Genomic DNA, 21,681 nt, shown 5'->3' with positions numbered 1-21,681 from the left:
AAACATAAACAGCCAGCAGCTTCAGGGCAACTCCAAACCATCCAAAACAAAAATATGTTCTAATTCAAAATATAATTGTGGTGAGGCTCTGTTCTGGTCCACACATGCAGAGCCGGAGGCAGGGAGAGCATACCTCCTACCCCCATCCTTGCTTGCCAGAACATCTGAGGAAAGTTGGAAGATTTTCAAATAGTTGAACACGTTTTTTTCCATGAACTCGTGTGGTTGGGTCAGAGGTGTTGCTTCATATTGATTTCCATTTTTAGCAGTATTTCAAAGATCAGCTTTAAAGTAACTTTATACAAAGGGCCATTACTATTTGCATGTAGTCTAATCACTCCATTTGCTGGTTTTCTGTTTTTTTTTCTTGTTAAGTGAGCGAAATCTAGTCTGTTCGGGCATGAACAAGTGCACTGAAGTCAGGTGGAATATCTGAGGTGGATATGCGAAGGACAGCTGACAGGTGATCATCAGTGAGAGAGGATCTGTATCTGGATTTGTTAAACTTCAACACAGAAAATGTTTGTTCAAATAAGTAAGTAGATCCAAAGATAACCAACATCTTCTGAGCATGCCCCCTCATGTTTGGAATTCTCCCCTTTGAGAGAAGAATACAACTCCAGCAGTGATACTGACTTAAAGTGCTCTGCCAGTAGTGTATCAGATTGCAGGTCAACAGTTGTGCATTTCACTTTCAACTGTTTTGAAGTCTTCAAATCTTCTTGAAAACTCACCATGCAGTGCCCCTAACATGGATTACCTGCGGAGATGATCAACTGATGGTGTGGCTTCTTTCAGTGTTGGCATGTGGTTGAGAATGTTACCCTCCAACTGACTTGAAAGAAACTGCAACTTACTCATGGAAGTCTTCATCAGGCTGTACATTTCATGTGCAAATAGGCCCTTGCCTTGCAGTTTGGTATTTAGCTCATTCATTAGTGCAGTGACATCAACAGCAAATGCTAAATCTGCCACCCAGTCTGCATCTGAGAGCTCTGGGATGTCCTTGCCTTTCTTTTCACAAAACTCTCATATCTCTTCTCTCAGGTCCCATACTCTTTTAAGCACTTTGCCTAGACTGAGCCATCTGACATCTGTGTGGGAGCCTATGTCACCATGTTCAGTCTAATACCTGCCAGTTTGTCCCATTTGAGTCCCAGCTTGTCCAAGCATGCAGTTACCTCCGTGAACAACTCACTCCCAGTCGTCGTCCCTTTTATTGACCGCATTGTTGCCAGCTCCTCGGTAATCTCAAAGTCCTTCGTCATCCCATTTTACAAAGATGAGTAACTCGGCTGTGTCGCGGACATCACAGCTCTCATGCAGAGCCAAGGAGAAAAAGTCAAAATCAACTACTTTCTTTTGCAGCTGAAGCTCGAGATTTCCCGCAATGTCCTCAATCCTTCTCGTTACGGTTCGTCTGGAGAGGGACACGTTCTCAAATGCCTCTTTCTTCTCAGGGCATATTAGTGCAGCGGAATCCACCAAGCACTCCTTGATAAGCTCCCCATCAGAGAATGGCTTACTGTTTTGGGCGATTTTGGGGGATAGCACAACGCTGGTCTTTACAGCTCCATCCCTGGGTGTGGGAAGCTGGTTAAAAAAACTTTATCACTGTTTTTGTTGCAACAACTTTAAACCACTGCTACTAAACCAGTGGTTCTCAACCTTTTTTCAGTGACGTACCCCCTTCGAAGAAAAAATTCTGAAGAGTACCCCCTAACCAGCGCAAAGCCTTTTTGGTTGAAAGAAAGATGTAATGTGATTTATTAAGCCTTGTAACTAGACACATTCAAATTTAAAACTCCATCAATGTCCATAACATTGCTCATTTGTAGTGGTCTCTCTTGAACTATTTCGAAATAAAAAGATATAAAAATAACTAAAGACTTTTATTATTATCTCAATATAAATAAAGATTTGTGCACCTCAATATTATTATCAATTTAAAGTGACCTCTTTTGGAAACATAATAAAGATATGTTCTCAAACTGAACTCATGAACTTAAATATACATTTAAATAAAAGGTTAGCTCAAAACATATTTTTTTAATATTTATCATCTTAAAATATCTTCTTTAAGGATCGAAAAGAATACTGACAGGTAGCTTGTTTCCGTTTGCTTCGGGGAGGCTTTTTGCATTGTGTCTTGAGATGACCTGAATTCAGAAAGTTTCCTCTTAAAAAACTCATGTTGGCTTACCAACATGACTTTCATGCTTTGTCTGGAGATACCGCTGAAGATGTGGTGGCTTAATGCCACTGTTGGCTAATCTCTCCCCACAGAAAAAACAAAAAGTGTAAATAACCCATTCTATGTTATTGTTAATATTGTTGAAGCGTCTTTCTGTTATTTAATTGTGAAATATTTGCTCGCTTTAAAGTCATACAATTTCATTTCCGCTTTTGTATTACTTTTATTTTATTTTGAAAGGGTACCGGTAGAGACGCGGACTTCTTGTTATGAATCATTAACTTCACAACGAAAAACGTTTACGTTTTAGCGCCCCTCCGAAGAGGCACAAACTCTCACGGTGTTGTTTAGGGAAGGCTCTCTGCTCTGGTTTCGCCTTCTTTGGTACTTGTCCCTCTGTGTTTCAGCAGCATTGCTGCTGCACTTCAACTCGACTGTTGAAGTTTTCAAGGCAGGTGATGACAGGTGATGACAGGTGGCGTGTGCCAGGTTGGGTCAAACCATCGGTATGGGGGAGACTCAGATTTTTTAGGATAATTAAATTGAAAAGCCTACTGAATATAAAATTTAGTTCATGAACTTACACTTATATTTTATTGAATATTTGTTAAATAACTATTTTTCAAGGATTTTTGAATGGATGCTAATTTTAAATATATTAAAAAAAAATCTCAAGTACCCCCTGGAGTACCTTCAAGTACCCCCAGGGGTACGCGTACCCCCATTTGAGAATCACTGTACTAAACAATGTCACAAGGTGGACATCTCAGGCTACATTCACACGACAGTTATAAAAAATGCATCACTGTGACTACTTTACACGACTCCCAAGTTTTTGCACACCTCAATGGTGAAGTTTGGAAATGCCCTGGCCCCCGTTTTAGTTTGAAACTGTTGTAGTGTGGATGACAAAAACGCAGACATTTGAAGCCAATGACCCAGTCATCAACATTCACTTCCTGATTGGTTCTTATCAGTCCTGACTCAACAACCGGCAGCGAAGGCAAAACGCTGTAAACACTTAATGTCAGAAATATAGTTCCACCTCGTCGTCGTTCTGAAAAAACACATCTTACAGCTTTGAGGTGTTTTTTTTTTATATTAAAGACAGGTGGGGCTCAGGTTGTGGACGATGCGGTCATCCACAGTGGGAAATATAGACAGCCAGCAGCTTCAGGGCAACTCCAAACCGTCCAAAACAACAATATGTTCATCATTCAAAATATAATTGTGGTGTGGCTCTGTTCTGGTCCACACATGCAGAGCCGGAGGTCCCAGCTTGTCCAAGCATGCAGTTACCTCTGTGAACAACTCGCTCCCAGTCGTCGTCCCTTTTATTGACCGCATTGCTGCCAGCTCCTCCGTAATATCAAAGTCCTTCGTCATCCCACGTACAAAGATGAGTAACTGGGCTGTGTCGCGGACATCACAGCTCTCATGCAGAGCCAAGGAGAAAAAGTCAAAATCTACTACCTTCTTTTGCAGCTGAAGCTCGAGATTTCCCGCGATGTCCTCGATCCTTCTCGTTACGGTTCGTCTGGAGAGGGACACGTTCTCAAATGCCTCTTTATTCTCAGGGCATATTAGTGCAGCGGAGTCCACCAAGCACTCCTTGATAAACTCCCCATCAGAGAATGACTTACTGTTTTTGGCGATTTTGGGGGATAGCACAAAGCTGGTCTTTACAGCTCCATCCCTGGGTGTGGGAAGCTTGGTAAAGAAACCTTGTTGCTTCCCCAGCTTGGCTAGCAAATTTTCCGATGCACGTTCTCCATCGGTCACGTTTCTGTAATTCTCTCTGTGCTTTGTCTCGTGATGGCGATTCAAATTGTAATTCTTAAAAACAGCGATCTTTTCTCAGCAAACTAAGCACATGGCTTTCCCATTGACTTCAGTAAATAAATTCTTAGCAGTCCATGTCTCGTTTAAAGCTCTACATTCTGTATCGAACCCCTCTTTTCTTAACGTGGGTTGACATTTTTGTGGACTAAAGGCCTAATTATAGTCCTGCGACTGAAACCGCGGAAGGCCACGCAGCTGCTTCGACGGACTCGTTTTGGTTTATACTTCTCTAACGTGCTGCGCGTGCAATTCACCGCCAGAACACTAGGCGGAGTAACGTTTTTTTTTCAAAGACAAAACACACAAAGAAGAGACGTCTTCTTCTTCGTCGACTGTTTATTTACATCGCCACTCTGGCTCCTCATAGCCTATTTCTGGCGGACGAATCGGCCAGTCAGTGTTATACAAGTGGTCATACTTTCGGATCTCTTCTGCCAAGTGCTCTTCTATTTGGTCCATATTCGTTCTTCTAAATATTTCGTGATTTCCGCGTATTGTGGGGCATGAAACCGGAAACTAGACTCCGGACGGGATGTAGTAAGCAGACCAATCACAAGCCTGGCGGGCTGCGTGAGGTTCGCGTCGCTTTGTCGTGTAGTTAGAAAAATTGTCGGACGCACGCAAGCCGCCAGAGGGAACGAAAGGGGCGTGTTGCGTGTCTTGCGTGCATGCGTGCAACCCGACTATAATTTGGCCTTAACAGCTAACTCACATCTCTCCTAAACTCCGTTCTCCAACACATGATCCGCTCGCGGGCATTCAGGATGTATGTCAGGTAAAAAAGTTGAAAAAAGGCACCTTCATAATAAAAGAAATGTAGTTGTAATCTGGGCATGATGTTGACTTATTTACGTGTGATTCCTAATATTCCGTTGACATCACGCAGGCCGGTCACGGAGAGCAAAAGGGCTGCATGCAGGCCGGGGGCCGTACAATGCCCAGGCCTGCATTAGACTCTACTTTTCATCACTTAGTTTAAAAGTCCATACCTTCAGGTTGTAAAACAGACTTTATCACTGTTTCTGTTGCAACAACTTTAAACCAATGCTACTAAACAATGTCACAAGGTGGACGTCTCAGGCTACATCCACACGACAGTTATAAAAAATTCATCACTGTGACTACTTTACACGACTCCCAAGTTTTGGCTCACCTGCATGGTGAAGTTTGGAAATGCCCTGGCCCCCGTTTTAGTTTGAAAACTGTTGTAGTGTGGACGACGAAAACGCAGACATTTGAAGCCAATGACCCAGTCATCAACATTCATTTCCTGATTGGTTCTTATCGGTCCTGACTCAACAACCGGCAGCGAAGGCAAAACTACGGTGGCCCTGAGAGCTCAACGAACAGCAACTTAAGAAAACACATGCAAGTTGACAAAACACATGCTAGTTGACAAAACACAAGCAAAGTAAGAAAACGTCTCCATCAATTTCACAACACAACACAACACATTACAGAAACGCGCAGCAAATAGTCACACGCGCTGCAAATAGACGAACGCGCAGCAAATAGACGAACGCGCAGCAAATAGAGGCGACAACACAACGGAAGTGTTTCCAGAGGACAGCTAAAAGGGATGGACACAGGAGACACTAAAACGTCCAATACACTATACAATTTCGGTTCCGCACAGGGGTTGTCATCCCGCGGCTCTGGAGCCGAACACGGCTCTTCAGCCCCTCTGCAGTGGCTGTACTGTACAGTGTTGTGCATATGTTTCGCGATCGCTGAACTTAACAAATCAGTTTTCATATTATTAACGTGAACGTAACGATGAACGTGATTAAACGTCACGTTCATTTTTTAAATCATCATCGTATCAGGCCCTCATGAAATACCAGGAGCGGGCGTGGGTGTGTGTGTGTGTGTGCGCGTGTGTGGCCAGCGCACCGGGGCTCCGACCCCTCCCACTCGCTCGGAGAGAGCCACAGTGAGCTCTGAGCTCTGAAGATGGTCCGATCTAGAGACATGCCGTCTTCTCCTGTTAAACTGAATAAGAAGCGCTAACAAGCAAGCCCCTGTTTGTGAGGAAATGTATTGTCCATAGTGAGCAGGGGTTTGAAACCTTTACTATCAGAAGAGACATTTTGCCCCCTCTACTGAGCGAGTGGGCGGGGTCGGTGCCCCGAGACCCGAGACCGGTCAGCCCGCTACACCAACACACACACACACACACACAACACACAAACACCCGCTTCTGGTATTTCACGTTCATCTTTACGTTCACGTTAAAAATATGAAAAGTGATTCGTTAAGTTCAGCGATCGCGAAACATATGCACAACACTGTACAGTACAGCCACTGCAGAGGGGCTGAAGAGCCGCATTCGGCTCCAGAGCCGCGGGTTGCCGAACCCTGTGCGGAACCGAAATTGTATGGTGTATTGGACGTTTTAGTGTCTCCTGTGTCCATCCCTTTTAGCTGTCCTCTGGAAACACTTCCGTTGTGTTGTCGCCTCTATTTGCTGCGCGTTCGTCTATTTGATGCGCGTTCGTCTATTTGCAGCGAGTGTGTCTATTTGCAGCGCGTGTGTCTATTTGCAGCGCGTTTCTGTAATGTGTTGTGTTGTGTTGTGAAATTGATGAAGATGTTTTCTTGCTTTGCTTGTGTTTTGTCAACTAGCATGTGTTTTGTCAACTTGCATGTGTTTTCTTAAGTTGCTGTTCGTTGAGCTCTCAGGGCCACCGTACAAAACGCTGTAAACACTTAATGTCAGAAATATAGTTCCACCTCGTCGTCGTTCTGAAAAAACACATCTTACAGCTTTGATGTTGATTAAAGACAGGACGGACTTTGGTCTGCTCCTTCCTGAGTTGTTTGATGACTGCCAGGTCCTCACAGTCTTTTGCTCTTACCTCACCCAGCTGTGCCATCACCGCAGATGTTTTGGCTATACAGGCCTTGATAGCTTGGTCTCTGCTCAGATGGGCCTCCATCATCTGTGTGATGCACGGAGGACAAAAGATGCCTTGTTGAGAAATCTCTAGAAGGGACACTTTGGAGGTTTATATTTCAGTCTCGGTCGTCACGCTCACACATTCATACAGATGTTTGCATGTTTGTGTGGCGTCAACTTTGCCTGAGACGGAAACTGTGGGCACGGTGGGGCTCAGGTTGTAGACGATGCGGTCATCCATGGTGCACATCACCTTCAGCACCTCCTGAGAAACCCACAGTGGGAAACATAGACAGCCAGCAGCTATAGGGCAACTCCAAACCATCCAAAACAAAAATATGTTTATCATTCAAAATATAATTGTGGTGTGGCTCTGTTCTGGTCCACACATGCAGAGCCGGAGGCAGGGAGGGCACACCTCCACCTTCCCATCCTTGCTTGCCAGAACATCTGAGGAAAGTTGGAGGATTTTCAAATAGTTGAACACGGTTTTTTCCATGAAGTTGTGTGGTCGGGTCAGAGGTGTTGCTTCATATTGATATCCATGGAACTGATAAGATATGATTTACTCGTCAAATATAATGATGTAGTATCTCCAAAGATGACTTGTTAAAAACAAACAGTGGTGGAATGTAACAAAGTATTTTTACTTATTTACTGTACTTAAGTACATTTTTACGTATCTGTACTTTACTTAAGTAAAAATAATAGTGCATACTTTTTCCTTTTACTACGTTACATTTGGCAGTTATTATCTATACTTTTACTCCAAAACATTTCTACAATATGTGTCGTTACTCGTTACATTTTATGAACACAGTTTCGGGAAATATGGATTGCATTCCTTCATTTTAAATTTCTCATTCTAACATCTGCCTTGTTCTGACCAGTTTTACAGTTTTTTTAATTAAATAAAAGATTTAAAGATATAACATTCATCATCTGTGTGAAGCATGGAGGACAAAAGATGCCTTGTGGAGTAATCTCTTGAAGGAGTATCACTCTGTGGGTGGTTTCTCAGTCATTTGTCCAGGCTTGTTGAGATCAGAACATTGATGATCCAGCACAAAGCCAGACCCAGAGGTGAAGAAGCACAAGCTGAGAAATATGTTGGTTACCAGTTCTCCATTGCATAAGTTGCTAAAAACCTACAGTTCCTTTTAGGTTTTGGTGTTCGTTTTAGTATCCTACGCTAAATTAGTTAATATTAATTTGCTACTTTCAGCATATGTTCAGTTTCTGTCGAATGTGAAAAAAATATACAAAGTGTTCCAGAGTTGTTGTACAGTACAACATAACTTTATAATGCAACAGGGTGGTGAAACTTAGTAAACACAGTTATGTTCTGTCCCTTTTTGTCATTCACAATGTTGTGCTGCAAACAACAGGTTGTTATCCCATCGACTACTGGGGTTTGTTGTTATCTCTTACTAAGTCTAAGTGTGTAACTTGGTGGGGATTTGTTGTTTCGTAAAATAACAATTTTAAGACAATCATCTTTATGTATAAGCTGATACTCATATTTAATATCTAAGTAGCAGCTTTGTAATTTATAATAAAGTATAATAAATGTTTATAGTACAGGTATCTAAGCAAGATGCCATTCAGATTTACCTTAAGCCTCAGTGTACCCTCGAGTTCGGCCTGTATCTGTAAATTACTAGGACGAAACACTTGCTAAAGCTAATTTAACAAGGTGTTGATGTGCAAAAACACTTGGAGATCCTCTTCAGGTCTGCCAGGCCATGTGTGAAATTGAATTATCTGATGGGGGGGGGGGGGGGTGTTAACAACCTGTTAAATATAACAACTGTCAACACAGTTGAACAGACCCATCGAGGTTAACCCCTTGATGCCTGAATTAATTTCCAATAACATAAACAAAATATTATTTGTGTTTTTGGCTGTCATACAGATGCTTAATTAATTGGAGATTGTTAATTTCAATATATCATATACAATAGATATGAAATTAAGCTATCAGGCAAATTAGCGGTATTAGGCATAATGGGGCATAACCTTAATTTAACACACTTTCCAGCCTCTGGTATGTAGATTGATGCTGCTTTTGCTTGGGATTGAATAACAACATATGTTTCTGTACAATCATTGCTGTTCCATCATCACAGTATTTCAAATACAGCTTAATACCTCAAAATAACTTTGCTGCAGAGTCCAAAGGGGCTTGTATATATTTTCCACTCCGACCACTAGATGGCGGCAGAATGCTTCCAATACCTTCCTTGGTATGTGTAATATTTGCACCATCAGGCACAATCCTCACCTCGGCGGCATTAAGACCGGAATGGGGTTTGAGTTGAATTCGTGACATTCGTCCACAAGAGGTTAAATACCTGCAACCTTCCATTAATCACTTAGAAGTGAGGAAGCCTCTTGGATGAGCGATGAAGTGTCTTCATGAAACACAAGCAAGTCCAGTTATTCAACCCCTGAAGATACCATGACCTGGAGGACTGGGAATCTTCACAGATACAAGCTCAACATATTTCTTATCACACTGATGTTTGTTCAAGTGTTAATTGTTCAGGCAAGTTTTGATTTAATTAGTTCTTTGATACTGTATAAACTAAAGGAGGCATGTTTGAAAGCTGAGCCGACTTGAGTGTGTATCGGCTAGACCTTGATACCCACAGCTTCATCTGGCTCCACATGACATCATCAGCATGAGGCATCAGCATTCATTTTCAAGATACTTTGGCTTAGTTTCTGGATAGTGGTAGGAAGGGCAGATACATCAAGCATCTTTAGATACAGTTACTGATCTAAACAAAAGTGTAAATCAACATTATCTGAGCTGATCTGAGGTTTGGTTAATTAATAAAACAAGAACTGGACGGTCAGGTGTAACACACAACTCTTTATTGACATATCGGTGTTTCTAAATTGACATGACCTCCACATAAGTGTCACAACATGTTACCGTGACACAGAATCTAAATAAAAGAACACTCAATGTTAACTCATACAGAAATTAAAGCTGAAAAATAATTATAGCAGATATTACCTCCTTTGTCAGGAGGTTTAAATTAGGCATAATACACAATAAAGACCGGAAAAAAAACGTTATACAACAACACAATGACTGTGGGTTTACTGCTGCAGAATAAAGATCTACTGTGATTTCAGAGCAACAACAGACAGTTCTTAGTTCTGCAGTTCTGTAAGGAAGCATATACAGTTTACTCAGGCACAAATGACAGCTGGCACTTTGATAGAAGCTATAGGAAAGTTGACAGATCATTTACGTTTATTGCATTAGGGAACCTATTATTGTTAAGCAGATTGGAAATATGCTACGGAATCAGGTTTTCATCAATTGTCCAAAAACATAAACTGCCAACATTTTGAATATGTCTGGATGAACTATATAGAAACGCATAAAAAATATGCATTGGCATATCTATGTTGTAATAAAGACTTCGCAACTCAGGATAACAGCATAAATATCTTGTTGGTGTTTAGATACAGATTCCATATTTATGAGTTTAATGATTATTTATTGTATAATAACTTAGATTATCTCAAGAAAACTACACCATGAAAATGAAATCCATCTCAGGAGATACAGATGTAATTATTACCAGTCAATATGAAGTGACAATGAATGAATTACTTAGGTGAGGCAGGTGATTCTTTAAAATCCAGCACAACATACCGTCAGTACCATCAACATGACCGAGTCCGTAATGGTAATTTAATCAAGCCTTGAGCCAGTGTTCAGAGTGTGGCAATACAACAGTTATATATACTGATAAGGTAATGTAATATTGTGCATTATTTTCAATGAAATAGGGCCTGTCTCGCTTACTAACTCTAGACAACAGGAGTATTCCCCATAGCCAACACACAACAGCTCATAACTTGCTGAGCTTCTGTGTCCTTCACCTTTTAAACAGTTCATTCTACTCCTGAATAATCAAACAACGTAGCATTTATACCTTAGCTAAAACCTAGTGTGCTGCCTAGTCTGTTACAGATATTACAACCATTGATTGGAGATGCTATCAGTGCAGCATAAACAGGACAAAGTAACACTACACAACAGCCCAGAGTGCATTTAAAATCAGAGGCAAGAAAACAGAGACCAGATGAACTCCAGAGTTTGACATGAATCATTAAGTCAAACTGAAATAATAAAATATACTTGGGACAAAGCTGTTAGCGTCACAAAATGCTGATCGTCATGTATATGAAGTAAATTCTCTCTATATAGTAGCTAGCATACTCTGAAGACATGGTAAACCTCCTTGGCTGAAAATGTTTCAATCAACATGAGCTGAATGGAGATCATGCAGAAAGAAAACCTCTGTTTAAGGAGCCTACATGTTAAAACACAATACTTTAACACTCCAGTGGATGAGGTCTGATCAACTTGTGAAGGTGGAAGTTCCAAAAAGAAAATCCTCAACCTCCATGGAGTTTAGAGCTGACGGATGAATGACTTAAATTACATATTTATTTACATTTCACAGCCTCCCACCAAAATGAGCCATATTTCAGTGGCTAATTACGAACCAAAACACAGAAAATGTGCCCATGTGCTTGGAAACAAGTCTTTGGTACCATCAAATCATCTTTTTCCAAAAGCTAGTACAGATAAAAGCTATGAGAGGAGCTCTGGTTTAACAACCCTTTTCTACTTGCTTGGGGAAACCGATACTGGACGCTGATAAAACTTCCTTTGGGAAAAATATACAAATGTTGTATTTTTCTGAGACACTGATACTGTATTGATATGCTTTAAAAAACAATGCAGGGTTTCACCATTAGGATATCGGCCAGTGATGGTACTCTAAGGCTACATTCATAACATGACATTTTCATGTGAAAACAAATCAACTCTGATATGGAAATGCCGGCTGACCACACTACTGCAGAGGTTTAGGTCAGTTTTTTAAAACTGAGACGTTTGGAAAACTGTTCTGGCCCCGTTTTGGTTTGAAAACTCTGGGGTTGTGTTTTAGTTTGGACAGATAGGCACAGAGATATTTGGAAACGACATGAACACACCAACTTGCTGATTCTGATGATATAGCCTCTGATTCATCAGGCTCCTTACATTCACATGACCCTCTTCCGGCAGAAAACAACAGGCATTTAATCATCAATGACAAGTGTGGCGGAGCGTGCTGCTTTTGCTAACAGTTGTTGTGCAGTTACACTGTTTTCAAACAAAATTGTAGTAGTATAGATGTAGCCTAAGTGCTGAGGGTTAGGTTTTTGTGTTACTGTTTGAAGGCCTTTTTTTGCTTCCCATTGTTCATCACAGGTGGTTCGTCGGTGACTCAGAGGATAGCTCCATGAGGTACTATGAACCAAGATCAAGAGTGCTGCACACGGCAGTGACTCTGAACAAGCTGATATTGACAGGAGACATTTTATCAGACTGAGCACAACATTGGTCCAAGTAACAATGTATTGGCTGCTGACCTAGCTCATCTGGTGCAGAAGGTATAAACGGCACCTTTTTGCTCATTTTAAATGTGTAACATTAAATAAAAAAAACAAAAAATTTGCTTTTTTAATTGACACAAGACTGTGACTGACTGTAACCGAGGACCCAGCCAGCTGTGCAGCCCCATCCCTCAGTGGAGCAGGATTATCTGGCATCATTAAGCTGCCTGGCCACTGTTAAGATCTCCTTGGCTCCTTTGCTCAGCAGTAGGTTGGCCAGGTTAAGCCCCAGCCTCTCAGCTCTGTCTTGGGCTTCACCCGAGATCTTGGTTGCTGTCACTCCCACACGTTGGACCTGCTCGTCCACCTCTTCCGAGCTCTGTCACACAGAGACACAATTTCAAAGTACAGTTAGGGAGGTGATACCACACACACACACTCGAAAAACAAGACGATTTCAGACTAACTACATGTTTCATCCAGACTGTATGTTTGTGGTCCCAAATCGTTTTTTTTAATGTGTTTGGCTGTTACCTTGTCAGCAGTAGCAGCGATACTAGTCTGCATGGTTTCCTTCAGACTGTCTGATCCGTCCAGGCTGTACACTGCTCCTGTCAGGTAGAGCTGAGAAAACACAACAACAAACTCTATTCAATGTTGTTCTTTCATCATTTAACAGTCAATATTAATTAGTTTAACCCAGTCTTCTAGTCTGCTTATTTTTTTTACTTGTAGTCCTAGAACCCAAATGAGTCACATAACGTCACTTGATGTCTGCCACAGAAACTGGCAAACATGAACATGTCCGGCTGAGTGAATTCATTAAAATGGAACGACTAGTTTTTAGCCACCTATCTACCAGGCGTCATTTGCAAGTTCCAGGAACAGCATAGTAACATTTAAGCAAAAAAGCCTAAAAGTCCAGCAGATGTGGTAAAGCGTTATACATTAAGCCTGAAACATGCTTCTGCGACTGCGTCTGCGTCTGTTCACGCCGCTGTGGCGCAAGACTCGTTTTCATTCATGCTTCCCCAACCGTTGCGCGTCTTACAAAGCAATTCCGCGTCAGAACACTAGGCGGAGTAATGCTTTTTGTCGAAGACGACCTTAGAGACGCCTTCTTTCTTCTTCGTCGATTGTTTATTTACATAGCCCCTGCGGCTCCTCGTAGCCTTTTTCTGACGGACAAATCCGCCAGTCAGTGACAGGTTATACAAGTGATCATACTATCGGATATCTTCTGCCAAGTGCTCTTCTATTTGGTCCATATTCGTTCTTCTAAATCTTCCGTGATTTCTGCCGGTATTATGGGGCATGAAACCGGAAATGCAGCTCCAGAAGGGATGTAGAGCAGACCAATCACAGCCTTGCGGGCTGAGTGAGCTTGCAGAGCTTTGCCGTAGATTTTAGAAAAGGGGGTCGACACCCGTCAGCACGTAAGGAGGGATACATAAGCACGTAAGGGACCCGGAAGGGCTCTTGCGCTTACGGGCCCGTGAAAACGCAGAAGCATGTTTCAGGCTTTAGGCTTAAAACACGGTGCAAATGATGTTGTTTTTCGAGTCGAATACGAATGTCGGGGTTTGCGGACACTTGGATGACACCACATGAGCAGTATCTAGGCATATTGTGTTATTTCAGTCGTTTTATTACGTCTGAAAAGCTGGTCACTAGTTACTTCAATCAAACACTTCACCCAACCCTTCATGCTTAGTAGATAATGAGTGAGTTTTCGATTCTGGATGAACTATCCCTTTAAGTGTAACCACACATTTATTGTTGGTTACTCTGAGAAATTGGGTTGTGCAAGTAACTGAAGAAAATCTTTACTGCAGTAACTTGGATTACTTGCAGCAAAGACGAGATCAAAAGGTTTTTCCTCTACTTTGACATTATTTTGAAACAATACTTTGAATAGACAAATACTTGTGGTAGGTGTGCAACATATAGCGTACAACAGGACTTTTAAACTTTAATAAGAAGAGGACCAAACTGTCAAATCCCTGGGGGATTTGACCACTATTTGTCCACTAATAGCTATAGACAAATCTTATATTAGAAGACACATATGGAATAAACTAGTGACACACATCCCTTTTCTTTCAATTTAGTCTGGTATCATTATAATCAATTCAGCAGCAGCCAGTCCATACAAAAAAAGTAGAAAGGTAATTAGGGATGGATACAGATTTTCAAAACATTCCATTCCATGCAGTCTCAGGCAATAGATATGGTTATATGAGTTTAACCAAATTCATGACGAAGTAACATCATCATTCAGACACACAGCTTTCGTTTTGGCTTCTCCAAAAATATCCTCGATAAGCTTAACCAGTGAAGCATCTCCTCTGATAGCACCGTGTGTTAGCGTGCAAGCGTGGGTCAAGTCGCCTGTCAGTGTCTGTGTGCTATCAAAGTTAAACCTCACTTCTATGACATCACACATATACCAGCTAGTTGGACAGACCTGGCATAGAAGGATAGACTCTTCCAAACATTTGCTCTTGAGGAACTAAAGAGATTTAGGTCCAGACTCTCTCCAGAGGTTTCTTTTGATACTCGAACAACGCAGCAAGAGAATCTTTGCTCAGACCCGTGCACACAGCAGCAAATCCCTCTCAGGATTCAGTTGTGTATGAGTAGACCTTGTAATATTACCTGGGAGTCTTTCACTTCAGTGTTCACAGCCACTGGAACGCTGCACCCACCCTCCTGCAAAGTGGCAAACATATTTTATTGAATACACTGTGTATGCCATGTTCATAGAAAAGGAAAATGAGTGGAGGGATCTGTGTACCAGCTGTTTGAGGAAGGCTCTCTCAGCTATGCAGCGCAGCACAGTTTCAGTGTCGTGAAGGACAGACACCATTTCCAGGATGTCTACATCTCTGGCCCGAATCTCCACTGCCAGAGCCCCCTGGAAAAGACAGGCATACACACATATTAGCATAATCGATCATCAGTCATCCATCAATTATACTTCTCTTTTATGAGTCATAAGTTGTATTCCATTACCTGTCCAACAGCGTACATACAGTCTTCAGGCTCCAGGACCTACCAGTGGAAAAAAGTTAGTTAGATGAGAAAGGTCACACAAGAAAGATTTAAACAGAGGACCAGGATATGGTCAGAACTGTACCTGGCTGATCCGGTTGTCCCAGCCCATCCTCTTGAGGCCAGCAGCAGCCAGGATGATGGCATCAAAGTCCTCCTTCTCATCCAGCTTCTTCAGACGTGTGTTCAGGTTTCCACGCTGAGGAATAAGGTTAAGGACAGAAACTGCCTTGCTCATGAGAAAATATATCCTTAAACCAAAATAATAAACAGACGGTTTGTTGTGTGGTAAAAACACAAATTATTTCGTTCTCATTTTCAGCTGCAATCGTTTGCTTTCTTGGAGGATACGATGTCTTTGAACACGAGTTGGGGGAATCTCTTCTTCAGCTGAGCAGCGCGGCGCAGTGAACTGGTGCCGATGACACTAAACAAACACACAGTATGAGGTCAGGCAATTCATACCTTTGAAATGACTGTGAGCAAGTACAACTAAAGACACTATCCATTGTGCTTTACCTGTTTTCTGGCAGAGAATCAAGAGTTTTCCCTGCATTTTTTGGGTGTAAAACCACTGCATCATGGGGATTTTCTCTCCTAGAAGGAGTAACAAAATCAAAGCCCGTTGAGCCATTACACCTGGTCAAAACAACCTTAAAGAGTTAGGTTTACCCAAATTCTATAGGGATCTGCAGAACAGACAATAAGCAACATTTGACTTGCATGAGATCAATTATTGATCTGGGAAATAGGAACTGTTTGGGTCCCAAACACAGCCTTACAATCTCCACTGTTCCACTTTAACATCAGCGGCTTGAAATAATAAATGACGGTGTCCTTCTGATAAAGTTCTCTACACAAGTTTATCAAAAGTCATCTCCCTATAGATCTCCCTATAATTGTCATGGAAGGGCTGTTATTTAAATGATTTTAAATCTCACAACCAAAATAACAAACTTAAAATATGCAGACTTCCTCTGTGTGTCAGCACACGTACTTCAACACAGCTCCAATGGTGAATCCTGGAGGCAGAGTGGTGGGAAGGTCTTTCAGTGAATGAACAACCAGATCAACCCTGTAGGACACAGAAGAACCCAGTCATATATACATGATCCTTTTATGTTTCAATACATAATACAACCACTCAATGGTGAGACATATGTTATATCTTCAAGGCAGCTAAAGATCAGAGAGATGTGCAGCATCTGAGGGCTGCAGGCGAAATCAAAAGGATTCCTCTCTGCATGGATTTCTTTTGTTGTTGAGAGGAAGTTAAATGGCAGCTACAATACAAGAAGTATCAGTCTTCCAACGTGAAGCCCTTTCAGTTAAACCGTTTGTGTCAGCTGGTGAAACAATGAAGTGAAGACAGTGTGGTGTCAGCCACAGATGACACAGGTCCTACTCACTCATTCCTCTCCAGAGCAGTCTCCAGCTCTTTGGTGAACAAACTCTTCTCTCCAATCTGCAGGAGAAACAAAACACATTGTTATTATACATTCATCTGTTATAGTGAATATGAGCTACTTCTACATTGAGTAATCATGATCTGCATTTTAACGCATTTTTGTATTTGACTTAAAAAATCAGTACAATTTGAATAAAAATAAATAAATTATACCAGGAATCGAGGTTAAATGTAAGTGTTATATTTGAATATGCCACCTTGGGCTCTGAGATGTTGTACAGGAATTGGGGATGGCATTGTCTGGGATATTTTTAGATTAATATAGAAAATAATCGGCAGAAATTAATAGTAACAAAAATGTCAGCTGTGACCAGAGATGTGTTCATTCTTCACTTAAACAATGGTCAGTTAATCACCTTTGATAGAGCCGTGTCAAGGATTTTGTCTCCTGTCGTAGACATGCCAACTGAAAGAGAAGATAGAATGATTCCATTTATATAAATCAACCACACACAGAACGGTGAAAACACAGATCCACAGGTTTTGGACACCAGTAATTTGTCCCCAGTTATGACACAGAGGACATAAAGGTGAAGTAACACAACCTGTGGCCGGGTAATGAATGGCTACAAGACCGTAACAGTTTTTTTATCAGTGAGTAAGACAAAAGGAATGACTTAGCGTTGTTACTACGAGTATATTGGATTCATTTTAAAAGGACTTTTTCATAGTTCACAGCTACAAAAGTGTATTTGACATGTGCAATGCATTGTTTGGTATCAAAAACAAACTAAATCAGTTAAACAGAAGTTTGGGATGATTCTCACCTATTTCCAAGTTGAGTTCAGGGTAAAGGCCTTTCAGCTTCTCCGCCACACTGTCAGTCTGGATGCGAGCCAACTGGGATAGAAAAGAATAAAAACCTTCAACTTTAGCGAGACTTTTTTCATATTTGTTAAAAAAAACTAAACAAATTGAACAATCAAATGACCTTCCAATCAGACTGAAGGAGGAACCGTTATCTTAAAAAGACCTTGTGGTGTATTTTATCTCTGCAAGAAGAGCTCCAGACATCTCTCTTTACTGTATCTACAGCGTGCACGAGATAACTGGCAGTTAACTGACACATTAGGAATCTGCTGGATCTAAGTTCGCACATTTTAATCAAAGCCAAAAATATTAACTGGAAATATACAGTTGTACTTTACCTGACTTTTGCGGGTTCCGATCCGGATGACCCGACTAACCTTGCCATTCCCATCCTGCAGGGGCAAAAGAGAAGTTAGCTGAAAGACTTTTAGCTTATTATCTGCAGAGCCTCTTCCTGATATTATCGCTGGTGTTCATCAATCCCCCCCTACACGTTTATATAAATGCAATAGAAACCCTTTCTCTGCTCGCCTCACCGTGATGTATTTGTAAGGTCCAGCCTCCATAATTCTCAGTCCGTACCGGGTGTCTGCACTGTGGAGCCTATTGTGTGCTCTGTGTGGCTGGGAATGCCTGCTGTGTCTTGGTAAGGAGCTGTGCTGAGGTCATATGGCCTCTACATACTAAACAGAGGTCTTTTTTACCAGGAACCACCCCACTTCTTCAAGATCTCCACCCCAAGATATCTCTGGTCCCTGAAGATAAGGGCACTAATTCACCCGAGTCCGTTATAAGAGGCAGGGAGGGGCAGCTCCAGGGTATAAGGTGTGGTCATTAAAACACAGTGTGTTTGGAAACTTTCTTATTTCTGAATAGAAAAATATGCTATGAAAATTCAAATCACAATTTTCACTGCTGTTACTTGAAAGGATATGTTTAATAACCATTTAAATAGTTATATATACACAGAATGAGGCATCATATATTTAACACTATGCACTACAATATCTTAAAATTATCTAAATATGTTCCTCCTGTATTAAAAATTTGTGATGAGGAAGGAATAATGTATATTAAACAATTACCTTTTTTATTATATTTAATTTGTTGACTTTGTCTGCTAAGAGATGTTAAGGAGAGGAGTATTGCAGATAATAATACTGTTATAAATAATTATATTGTGAAATACAATATAGAAGAGAGTCCCTGAGAGAAACCCCAATTTAGGAATTTAGATTCCAATTTCATTTATTGTGAAAATACTTGAGGTTCACATGTTTGACCATTGACCTTTTCTCATGTGTATAACAGGGCTGGGCAACTGAGCACCATCAGTGATTATAGCAATATAATTTCCTCAATAACACGGTAGATAAGTCCACTATATAATACATAGTCCAACACAGTGAGGACATATATCACATCATTGATCTACATTCAATTTTGTTTCTCTTTTTATCAAGTGTTTGTCATTCTCTGCTCATAAAGAAATAATATGATACTCACTGTGATGATGATTGAAATCGACTGATAACCTCCCCCCCCAAACCCTAAATTATTGATATAACGTTGGTGAGTCAGCATTATCTGTAATAATAGATCAAATTTATTTATGTTTTTCATTTTATTGAAGAGAACTGTTTCATCTGTCTTCATATCTAACAAGTCATCCTGTCAAAAAACCTTGAGGCTGCATTTTAACTGTTTAGTTTGTCAAGAGCCATCCCTCAGAAATCTAACTTTTTACTTGCATTCAGCCAAACACTGTCTTACTACACCATGGACATTTCTCAATGTGTTCTTACGGGAGCTTATAATGGACACATTCATTCGGCATCAGTGCAATACAGTTTACGGCACTTTATAAACGAACACTGACAACATTAAAACGTGTGTCCCTTCCTGACAAATAAGAAACGTGAAGTTCGCTAAACTAGTTTTAACGCAGTAAAACACATCAGATGTGTTTCTGCTCGGTTTCTGAGCCGAAGATCGGGGTCACTTCTCTTTAAACATCAGAAACCATGACCCTGTCAAAGGCGTCATTAGTAACATCAGCCAGGGACTCAAACTGCCGTGTAAACGCTTATAAACTTCTTCTTTTACACACCCCGCCCCTCCTGCTTCATACTGCCCAATACAAAACAGCATACTAAAACAGACCGAAGCGTGAGCCAATCCCCGCGCTCCATTTTACGTCGCATACGGAAATGGCGGTCGCCAGCAAGGGGAGCAGTGAATGAAGGCGCCTCATGCCTAGTGTAAAAACACCGGCTCAGTGTGAGAGAAAACCTACCGGAGAGTTTTTCTCCTCCGACATGTTGACGGTCCGCTTCCCTCTGTCGATGTTCAGTCAACAACGCGTCTGCGTGGACGGTGCCCCCATTAAAACCCCGAAAGGACTTGAGGTAGTGGCAGTACTTCTCTCAGACAGCTCCCACATGAATGAACCCGAAACGTCGTGATGTCATTGGACCGGTTGGAGGTCATTTCCTGGTTTCGTCCTGCGGTTTCCTATTGGAAGAGAGCGTGAGAGAAGTCAGGGCCAATTACAGATCTCACACTTCTCTTTTCTGGACGTGTCACCTTATCCGTGTTCCCTGTGCAAATCCTTATTCTGTGTGAGGATAGTGAAATTATGTATTTACATACTTGGATCATGAGAGGATGTTTTAAAAGCTTATTTTAAACAATTATTACAAACCTTTAACTTAAGGCCTTTAGCAACATTTTGAAGGGATTGTTCCCCCAAAAATGTTTACCCCAAAATAATATTGTATTTGATTTGGCTGAAACACCCTTGAAACTCCAAAAGTGTTTTTGTGGACTCAAACACTTCACCCACCTGGCATAATAATGAGTAGATGATGAGTGGATTTTCATTTTTGGTTGAACTAACCCTTTAAAGCTTTAAACTCGAATTTTTGAATCTGAATTTATAACATTGAAAATTAAAAGGGAAAAAAACTTATTTGAAGACTAAAATTCAGTGTAAAAAAAATTAAAATGCACAATATCGATGAAAAAATAATCTGAGCTAGAAATTCTAAGGCTTTAAAATGTCCAACTATGATTAGATTTATTTACTTCCATAATATAAATGTTCGATGGTGGAGGAAACACTCAAATAGTTTACGTCTTTAATGCTACTAAGTCATTGTGGCTGAGTCTTCCTTATCCACTGTCTTCAACAATGAGAACGTGTAACAAAGTACATTTTTTAAATGTCACGTAGTAGAAGGTACAGATATTTGCTCATACGTGAGGTGGAGTAAAAGTACCTGAAAATAAATGTTCTTAATCAAAGTAAAGATACATGAAAAATGCCTTAACAAAGTAAATGTACATCGTTACATCCAGGGGTGGACTGGGACAAAAATTCAGCCCTGGCATTGTCTGTCCAGACCAGCCCACTACATTATCAGCGGACACCACATAGAAGTCCACAAATCTCGCGGCGTCTTCTCTCATGCATACTATTGTTACCACCTAGCTCAAAGACGGCAACAAGAAGGAAGGCCACACACAAACCTCTCAAGCCAAAAGTAAATTTATTTAACTCCAAATCAAGATAGCCCAAACTACGTAGTGGGATGTGTAAAATATGTTACGCATCAGTGGTGTGAACAGTGTTTGGATGCCCCTGGAAGCAGCCTTTAGATCTGCAGCTGAAGCCCAGCCCAAAAGGGCAGGCCCAGGGTGACGCCCCTGCCAGCTCTACCTGTGTCTGGAAAACAACTCCTCAGGCTCTCACATGTCAAGTGGTCAACCTGAGAAGGACAAAGATACATTATAATGTCTCTACTCATCACAAATTAAGTATGATTTCATAAAACATAAAAAATGATAAACTGACCAGACTAGAGGAGACTCAACAGACAAACTGATACAGTGAAGGCAGAGAGTGGAGGCAGACAGAGAGCAAAATTAAAGAAAATGTTTTCCTCTGTCCTGCACCTAGAGTTGAGAACTTTTTGGATGTGTGTTTCTTTTAAAACC

At 41.1% G+C, this 21,681-nt stretch overlaps 1 protein-coding gene across 2 annotated transcripts; it reads right to left on the bottom strand.

Moving 5' to 3' along the window:
- Window positions 1-9,793: 9,793 nt before the first annotated feature.
- Window positions 9,794-20,286, bottom strand: LOC133952384 (porphobilinogen deaminase-like). 2 transcript variants are annotated; one of them, XM_062386798.1, is made up of 14 exons: window positions 19,979-20,286; window positions 18,021-18,074; window positions 17,640-17,712; window positions 17,229-17,278; window positions 16,814-16,869; window positions 16,402-16,479; window positions 15,924-16,001; window positions 15,756-15,831; window positions 15,490-15,603; window positions 15,366-15,404; window positions 15,148-15,267; window positions 15,009-15,062; window positions 12,885-12,974; window positions 9,794-12,729 (listed from the first exon to the last, which is right to left on the bottom strand). In XM_062386798.1, the coding sequence occupies exons 1-14, from the start codon at window positions 20,000-20,002 to the stop codon at window positions 12,556-12,558; spliced, it is 1,080 nt and encodes a 359-aa protein (XP_062242782.1). In that variant the 5' UTR covers window positions 20,003-20,286; the 3' UTR covers window positions 9,794-12,555. The 2 variants fall into 2 exon arrangements, with proteins under 2 accessions (XP_062242782.1, XP_062242781.1); XM_062386797.1 differs by lacking the exon at window positions 19,979-20,286 and adding an exon at window positions 18,219-18,516.
- Between the last annotated feature and the right edge of the window lie 1,395 nt (window positions 20,287-21,681).

The sequence above is a fragment of the Platichthys flesus genome, chromosome 4 (genome assembly GCF_949316205.1).
Source record: "Platichthys flesus chromosome 4, fPlaFle2.1, whole genome shotgun sequence".
NCBI classification, from domain to species: Eukaryota; Metazoa; Chordata; class Actinopteri; order Pleuronectiformes; family Pleuronectidae; genus Platichthys; species Platichthys flesus.
This window is presented reverse-complemented; position numbering and strand designations above follow the sequence as displayed.